Source organism: Brugia malayi (assembly GCF_000002995.4).
Source record: "Brugia malayi strain FR3 genome assembly, contig: Bm_v4_Chr3_scaffold_001, whole genome shotgun sequence".
Lineage (NCBI taxonomy): Eukaryota > Metazoa > Nematoda > Chromadorea > Rhabditida > Onchocercidae > Brugia > Brugia malayi.
In genome coordinates, this window is record NW_025062477.1 from 6,449,532 (window position 1) to 6,475,250 (window position 25,719).

Below are 25,719 nucleotides of genomic sequence, written 5' to 3' on the forward strand. Positions count from 1 at the left end.
AATTGGCTTAAAATAACATTGATTAGTGACAAGTGATAAGATTCGTCAAAAAGGAAAATTTCATTTAAAGTCAAATAAAATTTTATTATTTAAATAAAAGTCAAAAAAAGGAAGATTTAGATATTACTACTACTACTGCTCTCATCATCTGGTAAACAAAAAGACAAGCAAATGAAATTTTCAAATCGATGAAAGAGAACGTTAGGACGTTATTTACTAAAAGCATGGAGACCTTTGAATAATTCTAATTTCATGATTAAATTTTAAACCTAACTGTAATTGAGCTATAATTTGATTTACTCTCAATCAATATTTTTTTTTTTTTTTTTTTCTATAAAAAACAATCTTGCTTGGTTTTTTTCCATTGGTTGTTATTTCTATCAGAAAATTAACCCACTAGAAGAATTTCTTTAACAAAATGACACTAATTAATAATTAAAGTTGATGAAAACATGGATGTATTGCACAAATAATTTAAATATCAATTTTAATTAACACCCTTTGATATTAATGAGCTGTTGATCTACAAAATATAATCCATATGAAAGATTTCGCCATCTCCACTGGACTGATTGCATCGTACTTCGAAGACATTCTGTCCACGAACTCCATGGTAAAGTTGAAATTTCTTGATAGTTACACCGATGCCTCATACCATCTGCTGATGCAATCTGAAATAAACTTTTTTAAATTTGAATGCTTATCTATTTATAACTTCAATGAATTTATTGATTAATTAAATAGAAATAGAGACATAGAAAATTTCATTTCTTTCATTTGTTCAATTGATATTAACCAACAAAAACAAAAACATCAACATCAACTTTTAGAATTAAATTCAAGTTTATTGTATTACATTGCATTGCAAACATGACAAGCTTAGAACTAATAAATTAATTAACCTGTCTCATTAGTAAATTATGTTCATCATTTTCCAATCGAATTAAACGCTCAGAATTAAGCATCCCATATGCTGTAAATGAAATCCACCAACCTGAAAAATGATTACGATGATAAATTTGGCTGATTAAATTAATTTAATATATTTTCAACTAAGTTTAAAACTCAATATTTGGCAATTTGAAAATTTAATTAATAGATGATCTGCCTTTTGTTATATGTTTTTTAACATTTGAAATGAAATATTCAGATTATCATTAAGTGCTATATGGATTCATTGAAATATATGAAGAAGAATTGAAAGCTGCAAGTAGAAATTTTTAAATTCTTAATTTACCGAACATAGCAATAATGAAAATAATAAATGTTATTGATAAGATTATAAATGTCATGCAGAATGATATTTTAGCATAAAGTCGTATTCGGCGTTTCACTTTCACTTCCAGAATTTTTGGATCGTAATGCAGAGGCGCCTGCAAGAACTATAATATGTGAAAGTGAAAATTGAGTAAAGAACGAAGTTGGAAGATTATTAACGGCCATAATATTGTATTCTTCAGATTAAGCATAGTCGGAGGAAAGTCGGAAATAACCTCACTCAGACTTGCACTTACCAATACCAATTTTCTTCTAAATCCAATGTAATATTTTAATTTTAAGATTCACTTTGATTAGTCCAACTTTAAATTAGACATTTTAAAATTGTAGGTCTTCATTTTACACTGTGAAATATGTAAAAAGGCTTCCTATCATCATAAGTTTTTCAAGTTTTTCATGTTAAATGTAATATCCAAGTTAAATGAACCGCTGTCCCTTGTGTACGATCGTCATCCAAAATATATGTAGATTCGTTCGGGAGTGGTAAATGTAATGACGCAGGTATTTGCTTCGCTGTTTGCGCTTCTTGTAGTGTAACGTCAGATTGTGTTCGATCAAGTAAGGGAACAGAATCTATTTGATTAAAACTTAAAGCTAGTTTTTAATTAAACTTTCCTTGAAGGTGAAAAATGGATTTTATTAATAATTAATTGTTGATTTCTGAAATCATGCCAATATCATCATTTAATACGAATATGCAAACAAATTTGCTAAATCGTACATGACTTTTTACTTTTTTTATTTGCTAATAGTTTTCTCTTTTTTTTTTATTGAAATGCTTTTTTTGAATTTATACCTTTATTTGAAAACGTGACAAAATTATGGTTCCATATTGTCTTGGTGACAAAGTTCGTTCATTTGTTCGATGAAGAAATACCGACAGTTAGACAAACAATCAGATATTAAGCGTAGAAAAGACTAATAGAAGGAAATGATATTACCAAAATATGAATTTTTTTTTATTTATCAAAACTAATGACTGTCAACTTCGCCGGTATTTGATAGCTATTACATATTGATGGACAGTTAGCTACATTTCCAAGTATGTACAGTTTCCATTATAGTATTTGGATAAAAATATAATCATACAGTTGTAATTAGTTTTATTCAAATTTTAATCAAGTGATATTATACCTGTTTTTGTTAATATGTTTTTTTGAATATCTTCGTTTGATTTAGTTTTTAATTGATCAGATGGCTCTTTACCTAATTCGCCATCTTCCACTACTGATTCTTCCAAACGTTCCAATGGTTTCGGTATTTTTTTTCCCTGAAGAATAACAGTGATAATTTAACATTTGCATCGATGACATGTATAATAGATTTAAAATTCAAGAATATGAAAATTCCTGTTAAGAAATCATTGAAATAATCGATAAAAGTAAAAGTGATGTTGAAGTTATTCTAATAAAACATAAGCATAGTCAATGTAGCTAATATTATTCGTTTATGTATCTGTGCAACTATTTTGATATGTTGCAGATTTGCGCTTTATTAAATTTGGGAAAAAACAGAACTATACTTTTCGAATTTTAAGTGATATATTAAGTAGATTGCGAATTTTCGTCAAATTGCGAAGAGAGCTTTTTTTGGCAGCTGAGCTTTCCAGTTCTTTCCTTTTTAACTCATTTTCATCCTTTACTTTGCTATCTTTACTTCTGAATAACTCGTAATTATTTAATAAAATACCAACGTTTCATTCCTTACTATTTTTAAAAAACTCATAAGATTTCACTTTAAAAAAATTTACGCTGCTAAATTCTTTAAGCTGGCGTTTTTTGGCGATGTATTTGTTTTCGGAAAATTGTCATTTCCTACAAATCTGTTTATTGTTTATTTTTAACCATTTATTGTTTTATTGTTTATTTTGTGTGCTTTATTGTTGATTTTACGTTTATCTTAGTATTTATTGTTTATTTTTCAAATTAAATTGACAAGCAAGCTAGGAACATTTGAGCCACAAAACTAAGTAAAGAAACTTCTGAAAGCTTTAGAAGCAAATCTTTACCATTCCCAATCTAACAAATCTTTTTTACAATACTTCGTAGTATTTTAAATGCTTTTTTGGTAAAAATTGTTTAGAAAAACTTTTGGAGAGTATATGTGAAAATTCAACTTTATTATGCCATTTTGAAAAGTCCTTCAAATGCTCATCTTAGAGACTGTTTTGAAAGATAAACAAAGTATAAGCCTGCCAACTTCTAAAATGCAAAGGCAAAAATTTATATCTATCTAGCAATCAATCCTTTTATCTCGTCTGCAGAAATTTCTGAGATAATTTGATCCGCGATCAAAATGATACTTTTCTTGCGTACCAGTAGTTAGATATTCACTAATTGGCATAGAGAGATCGCCTAACAAATACAATGAATAAACAAAATGACCAGTTTGTTTGATTTTATTTCATTTATATTCCAATTCATTAATATAAATTTCCACAATATGTAAATTAGTGCGTAACTCTCAGAAGTTTTAATAAACAAAGTGGTTACTTCGTTTTTGAAGAATTTGAATTCAAAATTGATCATACGATGATGGTTGCTGTTTGATCACTGTTCTGGGAAATAATCTTTCGGAGTAAAAGTTAGAGAAGGTTAATAATTTCTCTTGGAGAATTTCTCTTTCCCTGATCTCGGGGAGACTCGTTTGATCTAGATGTTCATAGTGTGAGATAAGGCAAGAATACAATTCCTTTATAAATAGAAATAAAAGTACAATAAATTTTGTAAAGGAAAATTAAAATACGAGTAGTGGAAATCCTTAGATAAGTTGAACTTTACCTTTGTGTATTTACATAAGTATAATTAAGATGGAAGTGTTCCTAATAAAACCTTTACTAAGTTTCAAAGGTCATCATACAGTAATGTAAATAAGACAAAAAAGGTGATTTAAGGTGACAAACATCAGACTGGAAACAATGTATAAAGGATTTAATGAGGTAAACATTATATTGGAAATATGTGAGTTCAAACATCTGCATATAATTTGCAAAGGTTTTGCATCGGACACATCCTTTATAATATTTTAGAGTTTGGCAATATTAGAAATTCGCATAACTGTTGAATATAATGTGATAAACAATCCCATTTGTTAAATGATAGAAAATGAACTTTGTGGGTCTTACAATCAAATATCAATGATTATTTATTTGAATTAATTGATCAAGTTTAATTTGTCAGAATTAATTTGAAAAGCCAGTTTAGATCCGAGCAATTACTGAAGAAAAATCAAACAGAAGGAAAATGCAAGTTCTAAGAATTGAATCACAGAGATCTGAAGTCAATCAAACCGAGCCTGTCACGGTAACACAGACAATATGGTTTGTATGTTGTGACGGCTTAATTTTTAGAGAGATAGTATGTGTGTTTGATGAGTTTGTTATCGTTTGAGATTGTTGTCCATGTGTAGAGCGGGGAGGGAGTGTGCTGGTGAAGGGGAGTGCCATAGATTGTTAAACATTTGTGAAGGGCAGTGCGCAGGGATTGAAAGAAATGCTAAATAGTGAATACTTGTAGTGAGAAAAGTATAGAGATGGGAAGTTCGTTAGTTTATAGTTGTGATGAGAGTATCATTCGTTTATGTTTTTGTAATTAACTGATTACTTCACTTTTCATATTGAATGGCTGGAGCTGTGTAGGCAGTGATCATTTATAGTATTAAATGATAAGTGGTAATGTGCTGTGATCTGAATATCTTCGCTCCAGGAAAAAATAAATGAATTTTCAACGCTTTGAAAAATATAGTTGGACACTGTGAAATATAAAATTTGTCTTAGATTATTTTCAATCAAAATTCATAGTTAAATGATTGGGCAAATGTCGGCGGTAAATATGTTGCCATACATCTTATATGGCTTTTAGGATGAATACAGCGGATGCGCAGGACATCCTTGGCTTAAGCAGCAGTGCAGGAAAGGACGATGGCTTAATTCCAGCTGGTGGCTTAACAGATGTTGATCGGAAGGTTTTGTTTTATTGTCGAATTTGTTTATTTATTGTCAGTTCAAGTAATTATATGTATAATTTAAATATTAAACATTCGACGAATAGATGTTATGCCAAACATTGATCATTGAATGAAAATGAATACTGATTTTAAGTAATTATAGATTTGCATGAAGCGAGATTTATATTCAGCTTAATATGTTGTATTTTCCACAGATTTCCAAATTGAAATAAAGAAATCATCGCCAGCTATTCAAATTTCAACTTTCATTCGAGGGATTTAAATTGACTCGTGAGTGCTCGTTACAGCATAAGAAATCACACCGTAGTGATGCATATTTCAAGCGACCAGAAGGTATGCATCGTGAATTATACAATTTGTTGGACCGAGAACGGAATTTTGCGGCTCTTATGCCGACAACTACTAAAAACACCGGCTACTGTCATCAGAAAGCTCGAGTAAGGGTTTTCAAATAAAAAGGAAGAGAGAAATTTAGAAAAGATTTAGGTTTTTTGGTGAATTTATTCCTTGGGTGCACGTATTTTGAGTTAATCTTTGTCGTATGATTTTTTTTTTTTTTTTTGTTTTTTGTTTGATATAATGTTTTAATTATAGGTGAATGTATAATGTTATAAATTTCGATTAATTTGTATAATGACTTTTTGTGTAAGATTGGTATGAAGCGTGTTCGGCCATGGGAATGGACTCCATTTGAAAATGCTGCTCGTACCGATGGCTTGAAATTAAATCATTGGAAACGGGCGGATAAAGTGGATGATGTTTACCCATTTGCTAGATTCAACAAGGTGTACTATTTTTTTTTTCTTCATGTTTATTCTATGGTTTCTCTTTATCAGTTTGTGGAACATGCATCCACACAGGCATCATCATCTGACCGTTTTCTGGTTGTTATTCACACAAGACATACATCGCTTGACTTTTCAATGTAAAATAGCAAACAGGCATTTGTGACTGCTGATATGGTTTCGTAAAGGTTTTCCTAACAACTGTTTAACTCTAAGGTGTATGGTTTATGTTTTTAGCTTCTATTCATATTGCTTTTGTTGAATATTTCCATTACTGTAATGCTTAATTTTTATCAGTTTAACTTCTGAATTGTACATTGTCTTGAGTGTATTTTATGTTCGTTATTTATAAAATGTGATATTCGACGAAATTCGTAATATAGCTTATTGTGAAGATTTAGGTTATCAATGTGCCAACATTCACTGATGCTGAATATGACAAATGTTTAAATTCCGCAAAATGGAGCAAAAGGGATACCCGCCATCTGTTCGATCTTTGTCGGCGTTTTGATTTAAGGTGTGAAGCTAAGTTGATTGCGGTTGAAATCAAATTCAATAAAGTTGTGTTTAGGAGTACTCTGACAGTGATCTCTTGCTAATGTTGAAGTTTTTGCAGGTGGGTAATTATTGTAGACAGGTGGGAAGGTTCAACTCGTCGTACTATGGAAGAGATGAAGGAACGGTTTTATAATGCAATAAATGAACTGCACGCATTGAAAAATGAAACTGCAGATGCGCTATATTATGATGCGGAACATGAAAAGAGACGGAAAGAACAACTGATAAAACAGTGGAATCGTACAGAACAGCAGGTAACTTTTCATGCTCTTATTTTAGAAGTACGACCTAAAATGTGGAAGGTAACTTCAAGGCAGAAACTACATTGGAAATTTTGCATGTTTTGCTGTGGTATTTAAATTGGTGAAATGTTACTGTCGACACATTTGAAAGTGTTTTCAGATCGAAGAAGAAGAAATGTTGATTGCTGAGTTAAAGAAAATTGAGGTACGTAAACGCGAGCGTGAGAGGAAAGCTCAAGACCTCCAAAAATTAATCACTGCAGGTGAAAGAACACCTGCATCGCCATCCACTTCGTAAGTTGTATTTGTAAAATCCTTTGAATTCCATTTAATTTCTCATTAAGGACTGCCGTGTTGAGCTTCAGTTTTTTTTTTTTTTTTTTTACTTTTTGTACATCTTTGTTACCTTTCCTCTCCGTTATCTTCAATTTAATATCTTTTTATCATTATATTTGTTATTTTGCATCGGTATTGCAGTGAATTTTAATGAATTTGTTATTTTAGCATGTTATATCTGATTTTGTTTGGTATATGTATTTGCTAAAATTTTGTAATTTTGTTAGTAAGTTTAAGGCGATAGAATGAGAAAAGGATGAAAAGTAGAAATACGAATCAAAAATTGTGAACTGATAGCCAGTAAGGAATTAATGAATAGGAGCAAGTTAAAAAGCTTGGATTTGTAACGTAAACATTTCTAGTTTATTATTTGAATTTTCTTTTGCAGTACTGTATCTGTTGTTCCCAGCTCTAATATGAAAAAATCTCACAAGTCTCGACTGCTCAAGACTTCGTCTATACCAAATCCCTCCATTAGTGCATCATTTATCCAGGTAACAGTTTTTTTGTTTGTTTTTTTACAGTAATTCTGCGGTACGATTTCTAATTACCAAAATGAAAGTGTGGAACTAAATGAATGATATTTTAGGATCACTCAAATCTACGATTTCCGGAATTCCGAAGCGCTGGCGCACATTTGAGGAGTCAAGAAATGAAATTACCAACTAATATAGGACAGAAAAAATTGAAAAATATTGAAACTGTCATTGAAAAGCTCAAACTTGGTAACTTTGTTATTTTGATAGTTATTTTTGATGATTTCATGTAATTAAACCTACTTTTTTCCCAGATCTGTGTCATCTTTTTCAAGGAAAACTAGAATCACTGAGTTTCATCAAAATTCGATCAGACGAGAAGATTTCACACAAGACTGTTAAACAAGTTTCTATACTTTTTAAAGATTTGGTACCATTCGGAGTGGCAGATATTGTGAAAGGTTATAACGAATTTCGAGCTCGTATTGTGCTCCTGCAAGAACTGAAGCATTCATTGCATTCAGCTGAATTTGAGTTAGAGTCACTAAGAACACGTTATAATGCTTTAAGTGGAAAGGTTAGCTTATATTTGTTTTGTTGCTAATATTCAGTGCAAGTGGTTTAAAGTGGAACTTGGATTTCACTGTTATAAATATGACGTGGATAAGCTCTAGCTTAAACAATAAATTTGAACAGATCAGTTACCAATGAACAAATGAAACATCGGCTGATAGGAAAATAATTTCTTTGATTCCAGACCATTGCTGATTTCTTCTGATTGAATAACTGGAGGTTTTTAATCAAAAATTCATGTCTATAAGTTGGACTTTATTTGTCATTTTATAGACTTTCGATATTGAGCCCAGAATGAGGGTACGAACAGCAAGTGAATCAAGTGTTACGGATGCACCGCAATTAGGTACTGAGGGTGCACCAACGACGAGCCGAACAATCACTGATATGATTGAATTGACCACTTCCTTACCGCAGACGGTATTATTATATTGCTTTATTTTTTTCAAAAATCAGTAGTTTCACTTTAGTTTTGTTTCTCCATTATATTTTGAAAACATATTCTTCTTGTTTTAATCTTTTCTTTCTAAAATCAGGATGTTATAAAATTTTTTGTTTCACTTTATTTTTTCTTAATTAGTAACTCCATCTTTACAGATGAGAAAACGCAAAGCACCATCTTCATCAACTTCTCCATCGCCAGTCGATAATCGGAGGCTTCGGAAGTCCTGAAACACTTAGTAGATTTTAGAAATTGCATGATCTGTATATTGTATTTGAGCCGGTTGGAAGAGTCGTGAATTGAACTGTGCAATTTTTTTTTTTTGTATTTTATATCTTTAGATTAATGTGATTCATGATTAATTCAATTCATCAAAAACTGGTAAAGAACTTAAAATGATGAGAAAGAAACTTATACATGCCAAGGAATTTTGACTAATTGCTTTGATTTATATTTTGCTTCGCTAATGTGTGTTTCTAATTAATTTGCATTACTTCATATGCATTCGTTGCATTCAATGTTGTAAATGACTGTAAACGAAATTTGGCAGAATGAATAATAGGGTGTTGAGAAGATTAGTTTTCTGGAAGAATTTTTAGTAGGCAATGGTTTACAGACTTTCGACGAAGTTGTTAACTTTTTAACACGCTATCGATATCAAAAAACCCTAAGATGTTCACTGTTCAAATTTTTGATATGAAAGTTGCAAAATTCACACACTGAGCTTGAAAAGATTTCGAGAAGCCATTAATTTAAAATAAAAAAATTATGCTAAAACAAGATGAACAGTTTTGCAATCGTCATGAGGAGAGAGAAATATAATTGACTTGCAAATATCACACCATGGAGTTCCATTCATTTGCAATAATCAAACTATATCCGACTTTTGCGATGACTTTGTGGCTAGATTTCTAAAGATCTGAGCATCCGTCTCAATGAAAACTAAGTAATCAATCTTACGATAACCATTTTGGATATTTCAATGTAAAGAACTGATAAGAAAAAGGCCTTTGTAAAGCCTTTCGTTTTGATCAATGAATTATGAAGTTTGAGAAAAAAGCTGTCTATTATTTTTTATCCATCTAGTTTGTTTTGCAAGAGAACATTTACATTTGAAAGCATATTTTTGCACTTGGAAATGCAATATTTCTGGAAAACATATTTATCTTTGCTGTTTATAATTGTTTGAAATTTCATTTCTGTTCAACATACCTTACTCTTAACTCTTATCTCTTACACTCTCACCTATTCTCCCATTCCATAACAATAACTGTGGCAATTGTTTCTATACTATGTGCTATTAATATTACAATTCATCAAAACATTCTCTTCATCATACTTCTCCACCTATCTTCTTCTTTATTTTTATCCTTTTCCTTTATTAATTTTAAAGTATAACCACAATTGTTTCATTCTATTACTATTTTTTATCTTCCACTTATTTATTTGATTTTATCTCCTCAATTTTCATTTCAAAAAAAAGAAAAATGACAAAATAAATGAAAACCGTTTCAATTTTTCCTTTTTCTTGTATTAATTTTAAGTTTTGAACTTAAAATATTTTCTTTTTTTTTAAAATAAAGCATATTTTCTTCTTCCTTTTTTGCTACAAGCAATCTTCTCGTAAAATGAACGTCAAATTTTATTTATGATGCTTGATAGAATATGCTTGGGGTGAAAAAATGCTCATTGAAATTCTAAAAATATTGCATCATGTAATGATATTAGTCAATTTTTATGATGACAGACATAGCTATTCTAATATTATTATATTTGATTACTATAAGAGGATTGTAAATTTACTAACAATTTGTAAGTGAAATTATTATTTTGATAATTTTGACAAAGATTGAAATCATGCAAACACTATGCTGTTATCACTCAGTGAAAGATTTGACAAGAAATTTGGCGTATTTTAGTTTGTATTAAATAAAAAGTATGACATATTTATGTTTTTTTATCAAATAAAAAGCTACTTTGCATTCGCATTAGCATTATTAATATCATTTGCATTCATTCATAGACTGATAAGAAGAAAGAAGCAAAGATAAACCTTATGATAAGGAAAATTAATGAGATGAAAACTAATAATATATAATAAGAACCAAAAATTCATTTCTTAATTTGTTGCACTTTGCACATTTATTTATCTAACCTACAAATATTAATTAATATTACATATTACAATCCTCATTTTCTTTCATTTTATTCCACTCAATTCGAAACAAAATCGTCTCATTTGGTAATTTCCATAACTGAGATAAGTGCTCTATCAGTTATAAAAGGCATATCGAATATTCAGTGCACATATGTCTCCTCTTCCATTCGGGATGAATGCTTTCCAGTTTTCCTGAATTATGGCTTGAAGTGACAACTAATCATTTCTTCATTCCTCTCTTCTACCTTTTCTCATCCGCAACTTATCACAACAATAAATATTATGGAAGTCTTCTTGTTGACTGATTGATTTTATTTATTCTTACTTTTAACATTAATAGATATTGGATGAGTTGAAAAGTTAACTGCCATTAATTAAGTTGAAACTAGGTTTTGTAGGTGTTAGGGTTACGAAAAAGACAAAGTTTAAGTTAACCACCTGATTTAACTTTGTTATTATTCACATTCTTCGTTTTGGTAAAAACTCTTTCCGATCTTATCTTACGTGATTAATAATTTTTATTATTTCAACAGTTAATTAATTACACAGTTCTTTAATTATGTGCATACTATCAAACTGTTACTTTTCTTTGATGGGTCGTTTTCATTATTTATTACCTTTTTTGGTATAACAGTCTCCTCGTTATCTCTGCTCAATCAATAATGTATTGGCTGGCTTCTTTGTAATAAATATCAAATTTTTCATTTTGATTGCATCTATTAAATTTGATGGATTAATTTAAGTTTCTAAACACAAAATTATTTCAACTTAACTGATCTGTTTTATTCTTAATTTTATTTCAATAATTACCTTAATAAGTATTAGTTAAGCATTTCATAAAAAAGATAATTGCAATACATGAACTATAATCACTACAACCACTGCACTAAAATGCAATCACATTTATGATACATATCAGTTGTTTGCAACAAGAAAATGACCATATTATAACCATTTATAAAAAAAAAATAGTAAAAACTGTAATCACGATGATTACTATAATAACTCGTAATAATAATTATAATACATATAATTTATTTAATGGTATGTTGCAACATTAATAAAATGAAGGAAAGTTAGATAAATAAATTTTGCAATAATTCAATATTTTTTTTTTGATTGAAATTTATCAAACCTGAAAAATAACCAATGAAATGTTTGCTTCATGCGTAATTTAATCGAAATACACTAGCAAAACCGGTTTTTGGCTATAGTGGGAAGCCATTACACATAGCACAACACAACCAACAAATATATTTTCGAAAATTTGAGTAACAAATAAAAAAGTTAGAAAATGAAAAGAAAAAACATTTAATTCTACCGATAGCAAGAAAGAAAGGAAAAAACGAAACATTTTGAAATTATTGGTAATCTTAACTAAATTCAAAAGTTTGATTTTCGGATTATTGAAGCTTATTCATCACTTCATCGTTTTCATGTTGCCAAATTAAATTTGAAACTTTAATTTTGAATTTTAATCTAGATTTAAGTAATACTTTTCGCTTTAATTCATTTTGTTGTTTATTTCAAAATTTCGAAAAATATGCGCTTGACATTTTTTGAAAATATGATTTGTTTAAGAAATTAGTGACAGAAATAAAGTATAATTGTTCTTTAAGTACGCTTACTCATTCATTATCCTTAGAGCATTTTGAAATGCATAAAGTTCAGTGATAGTTTATTTTGATATTTAAATATTGACAATAGTTTAATTAAATACTTCCCTCCATTCCGATTCCATTTAATTTCACACATATTTCTCCTATTTCCCTCTCATCAACACTCACACTATTTTCCTATTTTGTGTTTCCATTTGATCGATGCCTCCATTTCAGTGTTTGCAATAAATAAAACTGTAAAAATTGCTTGATTGAAAGGACACATGACAGATGCATTTGCTATGAGTACATTTTTGATTTTACTTTATGCTACTCTAATCTTGGACCTATGCTCACTTCACTTCATTTTGTTTTCTTTTTCTTAATTCAATTCAGTAGCAATACGATGAGCGCTTCCGGTCTTATAAAAATGCAATTGATTATTTCAGCCTTTTAATTCTAAGTTAATTTTATTAATTTAACATTTTTGAAGTCAAATATTCTGGAGGTATTATTATATCCACATGCACACATGGTATCTTCAGAATTTTAAAAGCAGAATGTAATATGAAATCATTTTTTGGCTTTGTTTAATCTTTTAAGAAAATTATTGAAGTGTAAAAGATTTGCATGCGAATTACTTTGATAATATTCTTATGCTCTAATTACTCACAAACTTCAATCACTTATCTTCAAGTGGTACTTTTCTCCTCATCATGTCTGTTTCCATTAAATTTCTAATTTACAAAAATGAAGAACTGAATAGATCTGTTAAATGTTTAAATGAATCGTATATAATGCTATTGTGAGTGAGTTATTCTGGCTAATAATATAAGTGCAAGATTTTTAAGCTTAACAGTAAGTATAGTAGTTGTCGTGAAAAATTCCACGAATTTTTCAATCGTCTATTTTAAAGTGTTACTATTAATGAACTTTAGTAAAATGCTATCATATTTCATTGGTTTAAATTTTCATTCATTGAAATTTTTGATTTAAAAAAGCTTATCAATTCGTTAATTGGCATATTTTTTATGCTCTTATTGTGCTATGATTTCCAGTTTTGCTGAGAATTTCATTATTCTATTTTATTTCCATTTTGAACAAAATGATTTTTCAATTGATATAAAATGAAAAAATAAAATCATTAGGCTGATTATGAGAAATGTGTTTAAAAATGCTTGTCTTGATTGTTGGGCACAAAATAAGCAATATTGAAGTGGTCTAGGAAAATATAGTCATAATAAGGAAAAAATAATAGATGAAGGCTAGCAAAATTGAATTCTACTTCGATAGCTTTCTTTAAATTTCTATGGAAACGAATTTTTCAAAAATTATGAAACAGAAAAAAAAGAAGAAAAAAGTAAGTTTACCTTTGAAGTAAAGCACTTTGTGATATCATTCAACAATCTTCGTTACTGCTGCTATTACTACTTTTTTATATTTTTTCATTAAAATTTGCTTCTTTTTCATTCTTTCTACATTGAAATAGGGAATTTCAAGTAAGCTAATTACATATTCTCTTTTGTTAGAAAGCTTATTGATGTTAGCAAAAAGAGGAAAGTATTTTGTAGCATGCAAATTTACTTGCTATTTGCTGCATTTTTATATCATTCATTCCTTTTCTTATCATTTCTGCTAGAACGAATTTTATAGCATATTTAATCTAAATGAACTAATCACTGTGACAAATACGCCACTGTTTCAACTTTTCTTACAGTTTGTAATTGAATTATTGCTTGGTTAATAATTGTTTTATTAAGTTATTAATTATTTAAAGATTTATTCATTATCTTATCGAATTAGAAGGAATTCCATAAGTTTGAAACATTTAATTGTGGATGTTAAAGCATTGAAATGTATCGTGGAATTATTGCTAAAATAATATTTCGACAATTTTCAAATTAATTTTGAAATCCACATTTTAGTATGATTAATTGTTAATTTCATTGTAGCAATTTTTACCTAAATTCAAACCATAAATGTAGAAAAATAACATTTTGTTTTTTCCATGAAGAAATCCGGAAAAAATGAACAAACGGATACAGAACGGAATAGATAGATATTTGAGAGAAAACATAAATAGCATTGCTAATAACATAATTCCTGCTTCCAACATTTGTTGCAGTAAAATGAAACTTGTCGCCAATACAAGAATGATATTCCAACAATAAAAGGTCAATTTCTTTATATTTGAGGTTTTTCATTCCTTAAAAAAGAAAAATTAAAAAATTTTTCGTCTAAAATTATAGTTTTGCTATGAAATATTACTAAGTGAATATATACGTATAACATTCAATATGACTTTTTCATTTTTCTTTTTCAAGAATAATAAAAATTTTTCATCCAACTTTTTTAATCCAATTTCGATGCCTTTTTTCGAATGAATAGAATTTATTCCGATGCTTATTGTATTTTAAATACTTTTTTTTTTATTCTGAATACAATGAAAATGCATGTGTATGAAAATTTAATCCTTTTTTGGAGAAAAAAAGAAAATTTAATCTTTTAAGTCTACATCCATTTTATTTGAGTGATTCTGCATATTTTAAAGTAATTTTGTTTTATTCCATTCAATTTTTTTGCTAAGGATTTATAATTTTACTTTAAAGTCAGTTAAAAATTTCCAATTTTGATATTTCAGTTTACGATTATTTCATTTTATGTCAGAAATTGGAAAAACAAATAAATGATAAATAACTTAAAATTTAATTTCTTTTTTTAGCCTTTTAATTGTCAAAGCAATTTTGAGATTAATATTTGCTCTCATCTGTTTACTTAGAAATTTTCTCACTCGAAATTAACCAAAACATTTAACTATTGAGATTGGTATGCATCTTTTAAGAGATCACAAATGTCATTTTAAATTGTTTGCATTTTTACTTTTTCCCTAATTACCTTTCCCTAATAATTTCTATTCTTTTCTACAATAAAGTATCTGTCAATTATTTTGTAGGAAGTATACATGTAATTACATAAATATGAGTAATGTTTGTGAGAATTTTAATCTATGTAAAACTTTTTTAATTCAAATATAAATTAATTTCGGTAATAAATTTTAAACATTTCATTTTTGTTTATGAAAAGATTAAACTATGAATATTATTAAATTAACAGTTTTTGTTGAAAAAAAAGGCAAATTTTTTTCAACCAAATTGCTTTATTTCAATAGATTAAAAAGTACCAAAGTGTATTTTAATCACATAAATATTTACTGCTTGTATTAGTATGTTTTGTCTTTGTTTTTATTGTTTATTCTTTAGCATTAATTAAATTTTTTTTCATTTTATTATTTAATGATGAAATCTTTCTTTTTATGTTATTACTCGTTCATTTTACCTTTAGCATTTAAAAGAGAGCCAATTGTTGTTGTAAGTAATTAGCCAACAAATTCAAAAAGGATTTTTCGTTTGCTAATTGATTCAAAATTTCTGTTTATTTCAATATTTAGATATTATTTTTGTGCATTAAACTTCTTCAAAACTTGTTTAATTTCTCTTCTCTCATTCACTTCCAACCATTTCCATCCATTTATTTCTGGGAAAGTTGGCGCTTGTCATGTATGTCGCATGCGTTGACTGATTTCATTGTTGACTGATTGAAAATTATGGTAGATGGAAATATAATTCTTTTTTTTAAATCATCAAAGCTTATCACTCATTATGTTTTAATCCTTCCTATTTTGTCAAGCAAATATTAAAAAAATAAAAAAAAAGAAAAATTATCCAAAGTTTTTATGTTTTTTTTTTTTTTTTTTTGCTTTTATTGTAAGCTAATCGACATACTATTAAATCAACATACTATTTTTTTTTTGTTTATCATTTTAAAATGATTTAATATTTCAAGATACCTTTGACAATTATGCACTATTCCCGAGATATTCACTTAAATAATCCCGCGATTAACCACTGCGCCAAATATATAACAGAGAATTTTCATTTTCTAATTACCCTTTTAGATCAAATTTAATGGTTGTATGTTGAGAAAGTGCTAAAATAGTAATGAATGAAGGAAAGAGTCAGTGGATTTAAGCGCTTCGGAAATTTCTCACATCGCTTTACTTACTTACTTAGAACTTTTCCTCTGGGAATATTATCAAAAGTCCTGAAACTTGCATTTTCTCTCTCAATAAACTTTGGAAACCGTAGGAAATACTTTCATTCAACCAATATTATAAATTATTTTTCCTAAAAGACCGATTTCTTCCATTTACGAATCATTTTGCTTATTTTTAACAAATTGTAGTAGTACTTATCCATCTGTCACTCATCATTCTTTCTCTCTTTCCTTCCCTCTTTCTTTCTGTCCCTTTCTCTTCCATCAAATAATATCCTTTCTTCTTCATTATTTCTTTTATTCTTTCCTTTTCATTTTTTAGAAATACTAAATTTTTATAATTAGATTTATCAGTTTAGTCTTATAATTTGATTCATATAAAAGAGGAAACTGTTTTTTAAAAAACAAAAAATGACAAAATAGAAAAAATAGTCAATTTTTGAACTATGTTTCCACTTTCTTATTTCTATGAATTCAAACCAGCAAAAATTACTGGAATCATCCAGAAGTTAAGCAAGACGTGCAGCGTGAAGTGCAGCGTGAAATGCAAAATAAGTGTGTCATTGCACGAACTTTTGAAATGAAATTTTCAATGGCAATTATCAAATTACTTTGTTTAGTCAAAACGTTAATATCAAAATTGTTTTCGATTATTTTTCTTTTTTAATTTCGAGATTTAGTCAAATTTAATTAAATTTAATATTACCGTTTCAAAATGATTTCTCGAATCAGTCTTAACATCTTCCTCCAGTTGGCAATAAGATCAAATTTATTAGATTTCAAATTTTTGTCAATTTTTCGATTACTGTAATTTTAAACAAAAATTACCCTCTTTTCCTTTTCCATGCAAATATATTTCATTTATTCATAGTTCAAATGTTCTATTGAGCATTTGCCAGTCTTAATTAGACCATATTGATCATTCTTTATCTGTTCTTCTTATGTCCAATTGCATTAAGCAATTTTGAAACTATTCCTTTAAATTATAACTTAAATTTGAACTCAATACAATGCTTTTTTATTTAGCAATATTTGATATCAAATGAAATGATTAAAGGTTTTTTATTTCAAAAATGACTTCACAAATCTGATTTCAGTTTAATGTGTCTCGACTCACAAATAAAATTAAGCAAAGTAATAGAAGAAATAAAATTCAACTAAACGAAAATTAGAATAATATTCTACAAATTATTGTCTAAATAATTAAACTATTAAATAAATAAATAAACCAAAAAAGAAAGAAAGTAAATATAACTTAGAAATATTATAGAAACTGTTATATGGAGTAAAATGCAAATTTTTGTGCTTTTTTCGGATTAAACACAAATGCAAGTCATATATATCTCTCCTGTTAACACATTTCAAGAAGTTAAGCACTATTTATAGAATTTATTCATCAGTTAAAAGTAAAATACTAAGCATTAGCCGCTATGTACTAGATGCTAGCTGCCAGTCGATAGACAGTTGTTTTTGCTAATTCTTACTTTCTGGCAGTAATGGCATGAATACCAAAATGTTTATTATCCATAAATTATTTCCGATCCTAAAATCAAATTTAATTATTTCATTTTTCCAAGTGTTCTTTTTTTATTTTAATAATTCAACAATTTTATAACTTTAAATAAGAAAATATTGAAATGTTATATCTCAAACTTTTTTTTTTCAAATGCAATTCAAGTTTTTTCTTTTTTTTTTAAAATCGTATTCTTTCGAAAAAGAAAAAAAAAGAGGAACACTAACTGGTTAGTTAGATATATGGGACCGGAAGAATTGATTCTATTCTCCCGGGGGGAAGCGACGAATATTGCCATCTGTTACTCAAGAACAAAAGTTCACTATTAGTATATGTTTTCCCTGCATTCAAAATACTTCCAATATTTTTTCCTTCTTTTTGGGGAAAATGTAAACAGTACAAATGAATTATGCATATGCATATAAACTTATATCTATGATATATTTTTGAAATTTAAAATATGATTTAGTGGACATTTAATTTGATTAAATAAAATGTACTGAAATGTGATAAAACTTAAAATGCTATGTCTGGAAATGAGAATTTTTCAGCATAAAATAATTAATTATCATTAAACAACTAATCTACATTGTAATTAATAGGTAGTACTGCTAATTTGTTAGCAACTGTTTATCATTTTATCGTTTTATTAAAGATAGGTTTAACATATTAATTCATTATTGATTTTTTTGGTTGCTTTTCAGCTTAAACTTGTTAAAATGAATTCAAATCAGTTTTTTTTTTTTTTTTTTTTTTTACTGTCTTATCTAATTAAAATGAACTGGACCATCTGATTGCAATGTACGGATATTTAGCTTTTTATTGATTGTCCACTTTTTTAAAATACTTTTCAATAAAAATTTTTTGTTGTTTCTTTTTGTTTTCTTCAAAATCTAAAATAAAAAAGTTGAAATCTTCAATAAAATAGCATTAATGAATTAACTCATCATTGTTTCGTCAAAGAAAACATTCAGTCTCACTTAACTAAGTGATATTTTAGAAACCTATTAGAATGGATGAGAAAAATAATAACTAAATAACCATATGATCAATATTTAACTAAATTTTTGATATTACATATTACTAACAGGAAATATCAGAATATCCTTTTTTTTGAATTTTATTATAAGAAATGAATATTTTATGCCTTATTCACAATAATTTTACAAACGTGCGAAGCAGTATTTTTCCGAGTTGTTTTTTCATACTAATTAATTAATTAATTGTTTTTTTTTTCTCAGCTAAAATATATATACTTATTTATCAATTCGTTATATCAAAATATTCCAATTATCTCATTAGTTAAATATTTACATATGCATATTGTTTATCCTATAAAATGATTATTATCTTATGGAAATTTATCTTTTGATTAAGGTGTATTTCACCTGAAATATTTTACCCTTCTCAATTTTTATTTTACCCTTTCATTCCTTCGTTTTTTCCCTTATTTTTTATTGCTTGAAAATATTCACATTTGGTAAACATCTTTACTCTCAATTGTTTTGCTTGGATGACTGATAAAAACGTGTTTGTTTAGGTGTGGAACAAAAAAAGAGACCCGAGAATAGGAGAATTGGGTTTTGTCCTTGTCCCCGACAAACAGGCCATAGGTGATTTTTGCTCATCAATTTGAGTAAGTGCATGTTTATCATTGTTGTCATGTGAACAATAGGCGGTTTAAAAAAATAGAAATTTAAGAAAGAAAAAAAAAAGGTTTGTCCCATAAGAATTCATGCAGTTCTGTTCTGTTCAAAATTAATCTTTGCCTTCCTTTTTTTTTTCTTTTAATATTCAATTTTTATAAAAGAAATGAAAATTTTAATATTCGAATGCCATTAAAATTGAGATCAGTTAATGAAATTCATCAGGATACCGAAATTAATTTTTGTTGCTTTCTTTTGAATCAATTCGATACAATCGGTTTATTCTTGAAGTTTATATTCATACCGACTAAAATATTCAAATTAAATAATATTATAAGGTAAATGTTTGAAGTGTCAATTGATTTTTACTCAAATAAATTGAATTCTTCGTCAAGAATGGTTCTAAACTCTGACAAAGTTATCACCGCTCTACCTCATAATCCATTCCACTGATAATAGAAATCAAAGTAACTTGCTTTAATGATTTAACGATAATAAGTTTTTTTTTTTGATTTACTGCACATCTTCCAAACATTTTAATAACATAATTATGATATTTCAAAATTTTATTAAGAGATTAATATCAAAATATTGATATATTATTTAACTATTTATATTAATTTTATCAAACTACTGATATACATTCATATATCATAAAATATTGATATATCAGATTTTGTAGCTTTCTCAAGTAAATTGTATTGAAATGGCAAATCACAGATTTGAAAACTTATCTTTATCTTTAATCATTTCCTACTTGTTGTTCAAATTATTGAGCTCTTTCTTTTTTAATTTTTAATTTGTCTTCCATTTTTTTTTTTTTTTTTCATTAAAAAAAGAAGTAACTTCGCTGATGCAGTCCTTTAATAATTATCACTGCGTCAATTTATGCACCTTTAAGCAAACTTTAGGCTTTCTGTTTTCTCAAAAGTTCGTTTTTTTTATTTTTTCAAAAACTTTCTTTTATTTAATATTTAATAGCTCATAATGCATGATAAATTATTATTCACTGTTCGTAGTCTGACAAATTTTATTTCATTTAACAATTAAAACAAAAATATAACTTAAAACATCCTTATACTTAAGACTATTATGAACACACAAAACGAGTATTTTCACTTATAAATTGGAATTTTATTTAAAATGAATCATTGCAATCAATTTCCGAGAGCATTGCAATTTAATACGTCTTGTTAAACATCTGCACTTTCTCCTCTTTCAATCAAAATTAAGTAAATAGAGTTAATTTTAATTTGAAATTTAAAAATCTATTTCATCACTCCACATTTTTATATATGAAAAAACAAAAACAAAAAACAAAAAACAAAAATGAAAAAAAAATTGTATCTTTCCGGAAGCGATACGCTTTCGTATACTTACGTAGATGTTATATCTGTTCTCATTTTCATCATTCATCTTCATTATCGACATTTTTTCGTTTATTTACTTTTAACGGTCAAAGATCATCGGTCTCGCTCATAGATCTCAGTAAACAAAATTTCTGATCAATTATCTGAAATAATAACTTCTCATCTAACTCATTTCCTGAAAATATTATTTTTAAATCTTTTGAAATTTTTCCAGAAATTAATTTGGTTTTTTGTGTCGTTTTGTTTGTTTTTTATTTTATTTTATTTTTGAAATTATCATTTTAGGAATTCATTTCATTATGGAAAAAAAAACGTAAGAATTAAAATCATTTTTATGCATTCCATCGAATAATAATAATATATTTTAATGTGACACACATATATTTCTTTCCACTTTTCTTATTCTTATCTTTCATTTCTTTTTCTTTTCTTTTCTTTTCCTTTCTTTTTTTTTGAATGAATAATTCCTTCAAGTTTGCATCTTTCTGCATTAGTTGCGCAAAATTTCTCACAATGTTTGTTATTTTCAATATTTGAAGTTTTCATTAATTACAAATTTTTTTAAATGGCAAAAAAAATGGCATAAAATAATAATTTTTTTTTTTTTTTTTGCATCGGTTTGAATGATTCTTTCGAATTATTTATTTTTTATTAATTTAATTAAAAAATGTTTTCAGATAACAGATAATATGCATAAATTATTCTCCCATTCTCAATCCTTGTTGAAGTGACAATGTTCAATTTAAGAAATAGCTGAATATAGCTGAATTTTAGAAATTTTAAAAAAGGTAAGAAGAATTGACTTATTAATAGTGATGGTAGAGCCGTAGACTTAACTTGAAAAATGTATTTTTGTAAAAATAATTGGTTATAAAATGGCATTTTGCTTCTTATCATATCATTATTATCATACCACTTACAGATATTGTTTGTAATACAATTACTGTGTTAGAGAAGTTGAAAAAAAATTTTTTTTTCAAAAAAAATTTTGATTTGCTAAAAAAATGAACAAAGTTTTTATTTGATGAAATGAATGAATGAACTGATTCATTCCTTTCCTTTTCCGTTTTTTTACTTTTCTATTAATATTGACGAGTATGTTTTTTTCTTCTCTTTTTTTAATGAATATGAAAATACTTATTCTTTTATATTCTGATTCAACCATTTCTTCAGTGTTTTTTTTTTTTTCTTCTTTTCATTTTGAAAAGGAAAAAGATACTCTCGCAATGATATCATAACGTCCTTTTTAATATATTCAGTTATTAGCAAAAGAAATTTTTTGTTCATCCTGAAATTCATATATGTTTCACAAGCCATTGCGAATGATCAAATAATCAAAAGGTCATATTGTAGTCATTTATGATCTGACTTATAACTCTTTTTAAACAATAATAATTCATTCCTTTAATTCGAATTTTCATTTTTAACGTCAAAACAAAAAGAAAAAAGAAATGCGCATATGGTAAGGATAACTCACTTTACTTATGTGGAGGTCACGTTTAATTCACCTTTTTCTTATTCTATATCTTATTTCCCTAGTAACCCTGCCCCATTTATACTTTTAAATCTTTTTAAACGGTATATTTTCGTTAATATACTATATAAAGTATACTTTTATTAATTTATGAAAAACTCTCCTTAATTTCAGAAAATTTCGTTTTTGTTTATCATCTTTTCGGTGTAAATGATGGGAGAAATTTTGTTAAATTGAAGAATTGGAATTTTTCTCTTTCCAAAACTTTTGCTATAATTATTTGCTGAGAATTTCTGGACATAATATTATTCTTATTATCTTACCCATCGAGCTTTCCTAATGTCGAGAATTGGACTGTTTGGGCAAATTTCTGAGGTTACTGATCATTTATTTCTTTCTGGAGCCGGTGTTTTAAAACTTGAAAAATTACGTCAAAAGAAAATTTCATGTATTGTCAATGCAACTGTTGAAGAACCATCTACTCATATTCCAGGTAATTTTAAGTCTTCCTTTCATTATAATGTTAAAATTACCCATGTTTAGTATGAAAATGGATAATAGAAGCAATGATGTGTCATCACTTTTATTTTTAGCCAATTTGGCATCATTTTTTTTTGGCTTTTGTCTATCAATGGACAAATTAATTATTTTTCTTTATTTCTTCTCAATCTCTTACATCTAATTCTTTTCTGTTGCAAATAAAATTGAAAAATTTACTTTTAGGGGTTGACTACTTGAGGATCTCAATAGAAGATAGTCCCTATGCAAAAATTGATCAATATTTTGATATTGTTGCAGACAAAATCAAAGCAATAAAGGTGATTAAATCTAATTAATTACTCATTTTCTTTGGTCATTAAAATGATTATGTAACTTTATTAACATTTTTTGTCTCATTATTTTTTAATTTTGTTTCATATACTAGAGTTAAGGTAACAAGTTTTTACGAAGTTAAATTAATTATTTCAGTAAGAACTTACTGAAATAATTAATTTAAAATTTACAACTTAATTATAGCTATTAAGATTGAAATAAGCTAAAATATGCATTTGATAAATGCTTAACAAGTGGTATTTCAGGATAGGGGTGGTCGAACTTTAGTGCACTGTGTAGCTGGGGTATCTCGGTCTGCTACGTTATGCATGATATATCTCGTAAAGCATGAACGGATGACATTACGTCAAGCGTATCACTTTGTTAAGTCAGCTCGACCGGTTGTGAAACCTAACGTAGGCTTTTGGAGGCAAATGATTGAGTACGAACGTAAATTGAAAGGTTCCAATTACTGTTGTTTGTTTTTCTCATTTAATTGATTGTTTAATTTGTTCAACTATATTGTGATAATTTCAATTTAAAATGTAAACAAATTTTCAATTTGATACAAAGCACTTAGTGCAAAAAGAAAGTGAATGAATCTTTCAAACTTTTCTTTTTGAAATATCTCTTTGCATAATTCTCATATGAATATCATAGTTTATCCTTTTTGAAGCTGAAAGTGAAAAAAAAGCTATCACTTTCTATAAATGTTTGCGTAATCGATTGGTTTTAGAAAACTATCATTAACTAATTTTTAGGTTCCAGTTCGGTGCAAATGATTGAAACAAATCAAGATGGTATGGCACTTCCAGATGTGTACTGTTCAGAGCTGAAACGTCGATTAATTCAAAATCATTCGTTACCAAAAAGTACTTGCCGAAATATCACAATAACACAACTTCCTTTCAAATATTCACAGACATCGTTAGTTATTATCTTCTAATTTATGCATAAATAAATGAGAAAATAGAAAATTAGAAAGAAAAAAAAGACGAAAAACAAAATAAAATAGCAAAATGATTACAGAAAGAGCAGTGTCACAAATAGATGTCATTCGTTTTAATTTTCTTCTTTGATATTTATCATTGATTTGATTTTTTATATGAATCTTTTTTTCATTAGGACTTTTGGTCGTCCAATAAGTTCGTCTTATCGGCGATCCACGTCACCCGCCATTATACCATCACTTTTCTCGCTTCCATCACGACAACATTCGCCATTCTCAATGCTAACATCAACGCTTGCTCGACGACGAAGCAATGATTTGTTTGATTCTTATCATTCAAGCTTTTCCACATTCTAGTTGATATGACAATGATATAGTGATTAATATATATTTCAATGCAAACAAAACAAAAACATTTTACCTAATGTTTTTAATGCAATTGTTAAAATTTATTGATTGAAAAAAATTGATTTGCAAAAAGTATATTTTATTTCAAAAAACTTACACAAACCCATTTGAAAATATCATTGCACTGAAAGATGTACCGGACAATTCCGCTTACTTTGATTTATTAATGCTATGATGCATAGTTAATAGCACGAAAAAAATACATTAACATTTCAATTAATTGTTCTGTTTGTGATCATTCTAGTCTACAACCTGTTTCCGTTCCTTCTGGATTTAATGCTCCCATTGATGAATGATTTATCCTCAACTTTTTCAAGGAACTTTAATTCAAGTTTTCATTTTATTCAGATTAAAAAAAAAGAAAAATGAAATTTTATGACTGAATAGTTTATTATAGTCTATATTGTATATTATTGCTTACAATTATTATAATTATATATCTTATAAAGAGCTAATCATTACAGTAAGTATATTTATATTATAAAAGCGCTTATTTATTGTTGTATTCTGCTGATTAAGGAACAAAAGAAAACAAAACATTTTAAAATGTCGTCATCGTCATCATTTGAAAAGAAAAAAAAAAAAAACGAAAAATAATATTAATGAAAATTATATTTTTCACCTCGTTAATTGTTACAGGTCAAAGCGCTCATTTGATAAGATATCAAAACATATTCTGTGAACTAATATGAAACTTGAAAGCAAATATGAATATCTCTTTCAAATTAAAGTAGAATGTTAAATACATTTGTGATTTGCTGTTTTAAAAAGTTTTAAATATCCTTTGGTATTTTTATGAAGAATAATAACTATTCGTGATATTAATTAGAGTTTTTTAGATAGTAATTTCTTATAAAGTGAATGACATATTTTTAAAAATTTTTTCAAAGTTTTAAAATATGTGGGATTACTATAATATATAGTAATTCTCATTTTTCTGACAATTATTATTCCACCAGGGTATAACACAATGTAAATCATGACTTTAAACAGCATTATTTGTTTGAGGAGACTTTTAGAGAACTGATATGATTATGGTTTATACATTTAACAAGAATTAATGTTTCAATCATTTCATTAT

The 25,719-nt window shown here is 27.4% G+C and overlaps 3 protein-coding genes across 5 annotated transcripts; 2 read left to right on the forward strand and 1 right to left on the reverse strand.

The window, feature by feature from the left end:
- Positions 1–491: 491 nt before the first annotated feature.
- On the reverse strand, positions 492–3,621 carry Bm12814 (Uncharacterized protein; the record flags this gene model as incomplete). The annotated part of the gene is made up of 7 exons (XM_043080178.1): positions 492–671; positions 903–994; positions 1,238–1,373; positions 1,706–1,851; positions 2,413–2,548; positions 2,801–2,936; positions 3,581–3,621. The coding sequence occupies 7 exons, from the start codon at positions 3,619–3,621 to the stop codon at positions 492–494; spliced, it is 867 nt and encodes a 288-aa protein (XP_042936112.1).
- Positions 3,622–4,195: 574 nt separating this feature from the next.
- Positions 4,196–8,886, forward strand: Bma-ekl-4 (Uncharacterized protein; the record flags this gene model as incomplete). Of its 2 annotated transcripts, XM_043080179.1 has the most annotated exons (13): positions 4,196–4,216; positions 4,482–4,597; positions 5,139–5,241; positions 5,532–5,681; positions 5,895–6,029; positions 6,431–6,546; positions 6,646–6,841; positions 6,990–7,123; positions 7,554–7,659; positions 7,755–7,890; positions 8,067–8,218; positions 8,488–8,634; positions 8,812–8,886. In XM_043080179.1, 13 exons carry the CDS (start codon positions 4,196–4,198, stop codon positions 8,884–8,886), a joined length of 1,587 nt encoding a protein of 528 aa, XP_042936113.1. The 2 variants fall into 2 exon arrangements, with proteins under 2 accessions (XP_042936113.1, XP_001900969.2); XM_001900934.2 differs by lacking the exons at positions 4,196–4,216; positions 4,482–4,597 and having other exon boundaries at positions 5,140–5,241.
- Positions 8,887–22,807: 13,921 nt separating this feature from the next.
- Bm1954 (Uncharacterized protein) lies at positions 22,808–24,587 on the forward strand (the record flags this gene model as incomplete). 2 transcript variants are annotated; one of them, XM_001900935.2, is made up of 5 exons in its annotated part: positions 22,808–22,961; positions 23,192–23,286; positions 23,548–23,743; positions 24,043–24,208; positions 24,407–24,587. In XM_001900935.2, the coding sequence occupies 5 exons, from the start codon at positions 22,808–22,810 to the stop codon at positions 24,585–24,587; spliced, it is 792 nt and encodes a 263-aa protein (XP_001900970.1). The 2 variants fall into 2 exon arrangements, with proteins under 2 accessions (XP_001900970.1, XP_042936114.1); XM_043080180.1 differs by lacking the exons at positions 22,808–22,961; positions 23,192–23,286 and having other exon boundaries at positions 23,611–23,743.
- Positions 24,588–25,719: the final 1,132 nt, after the last annotated feature.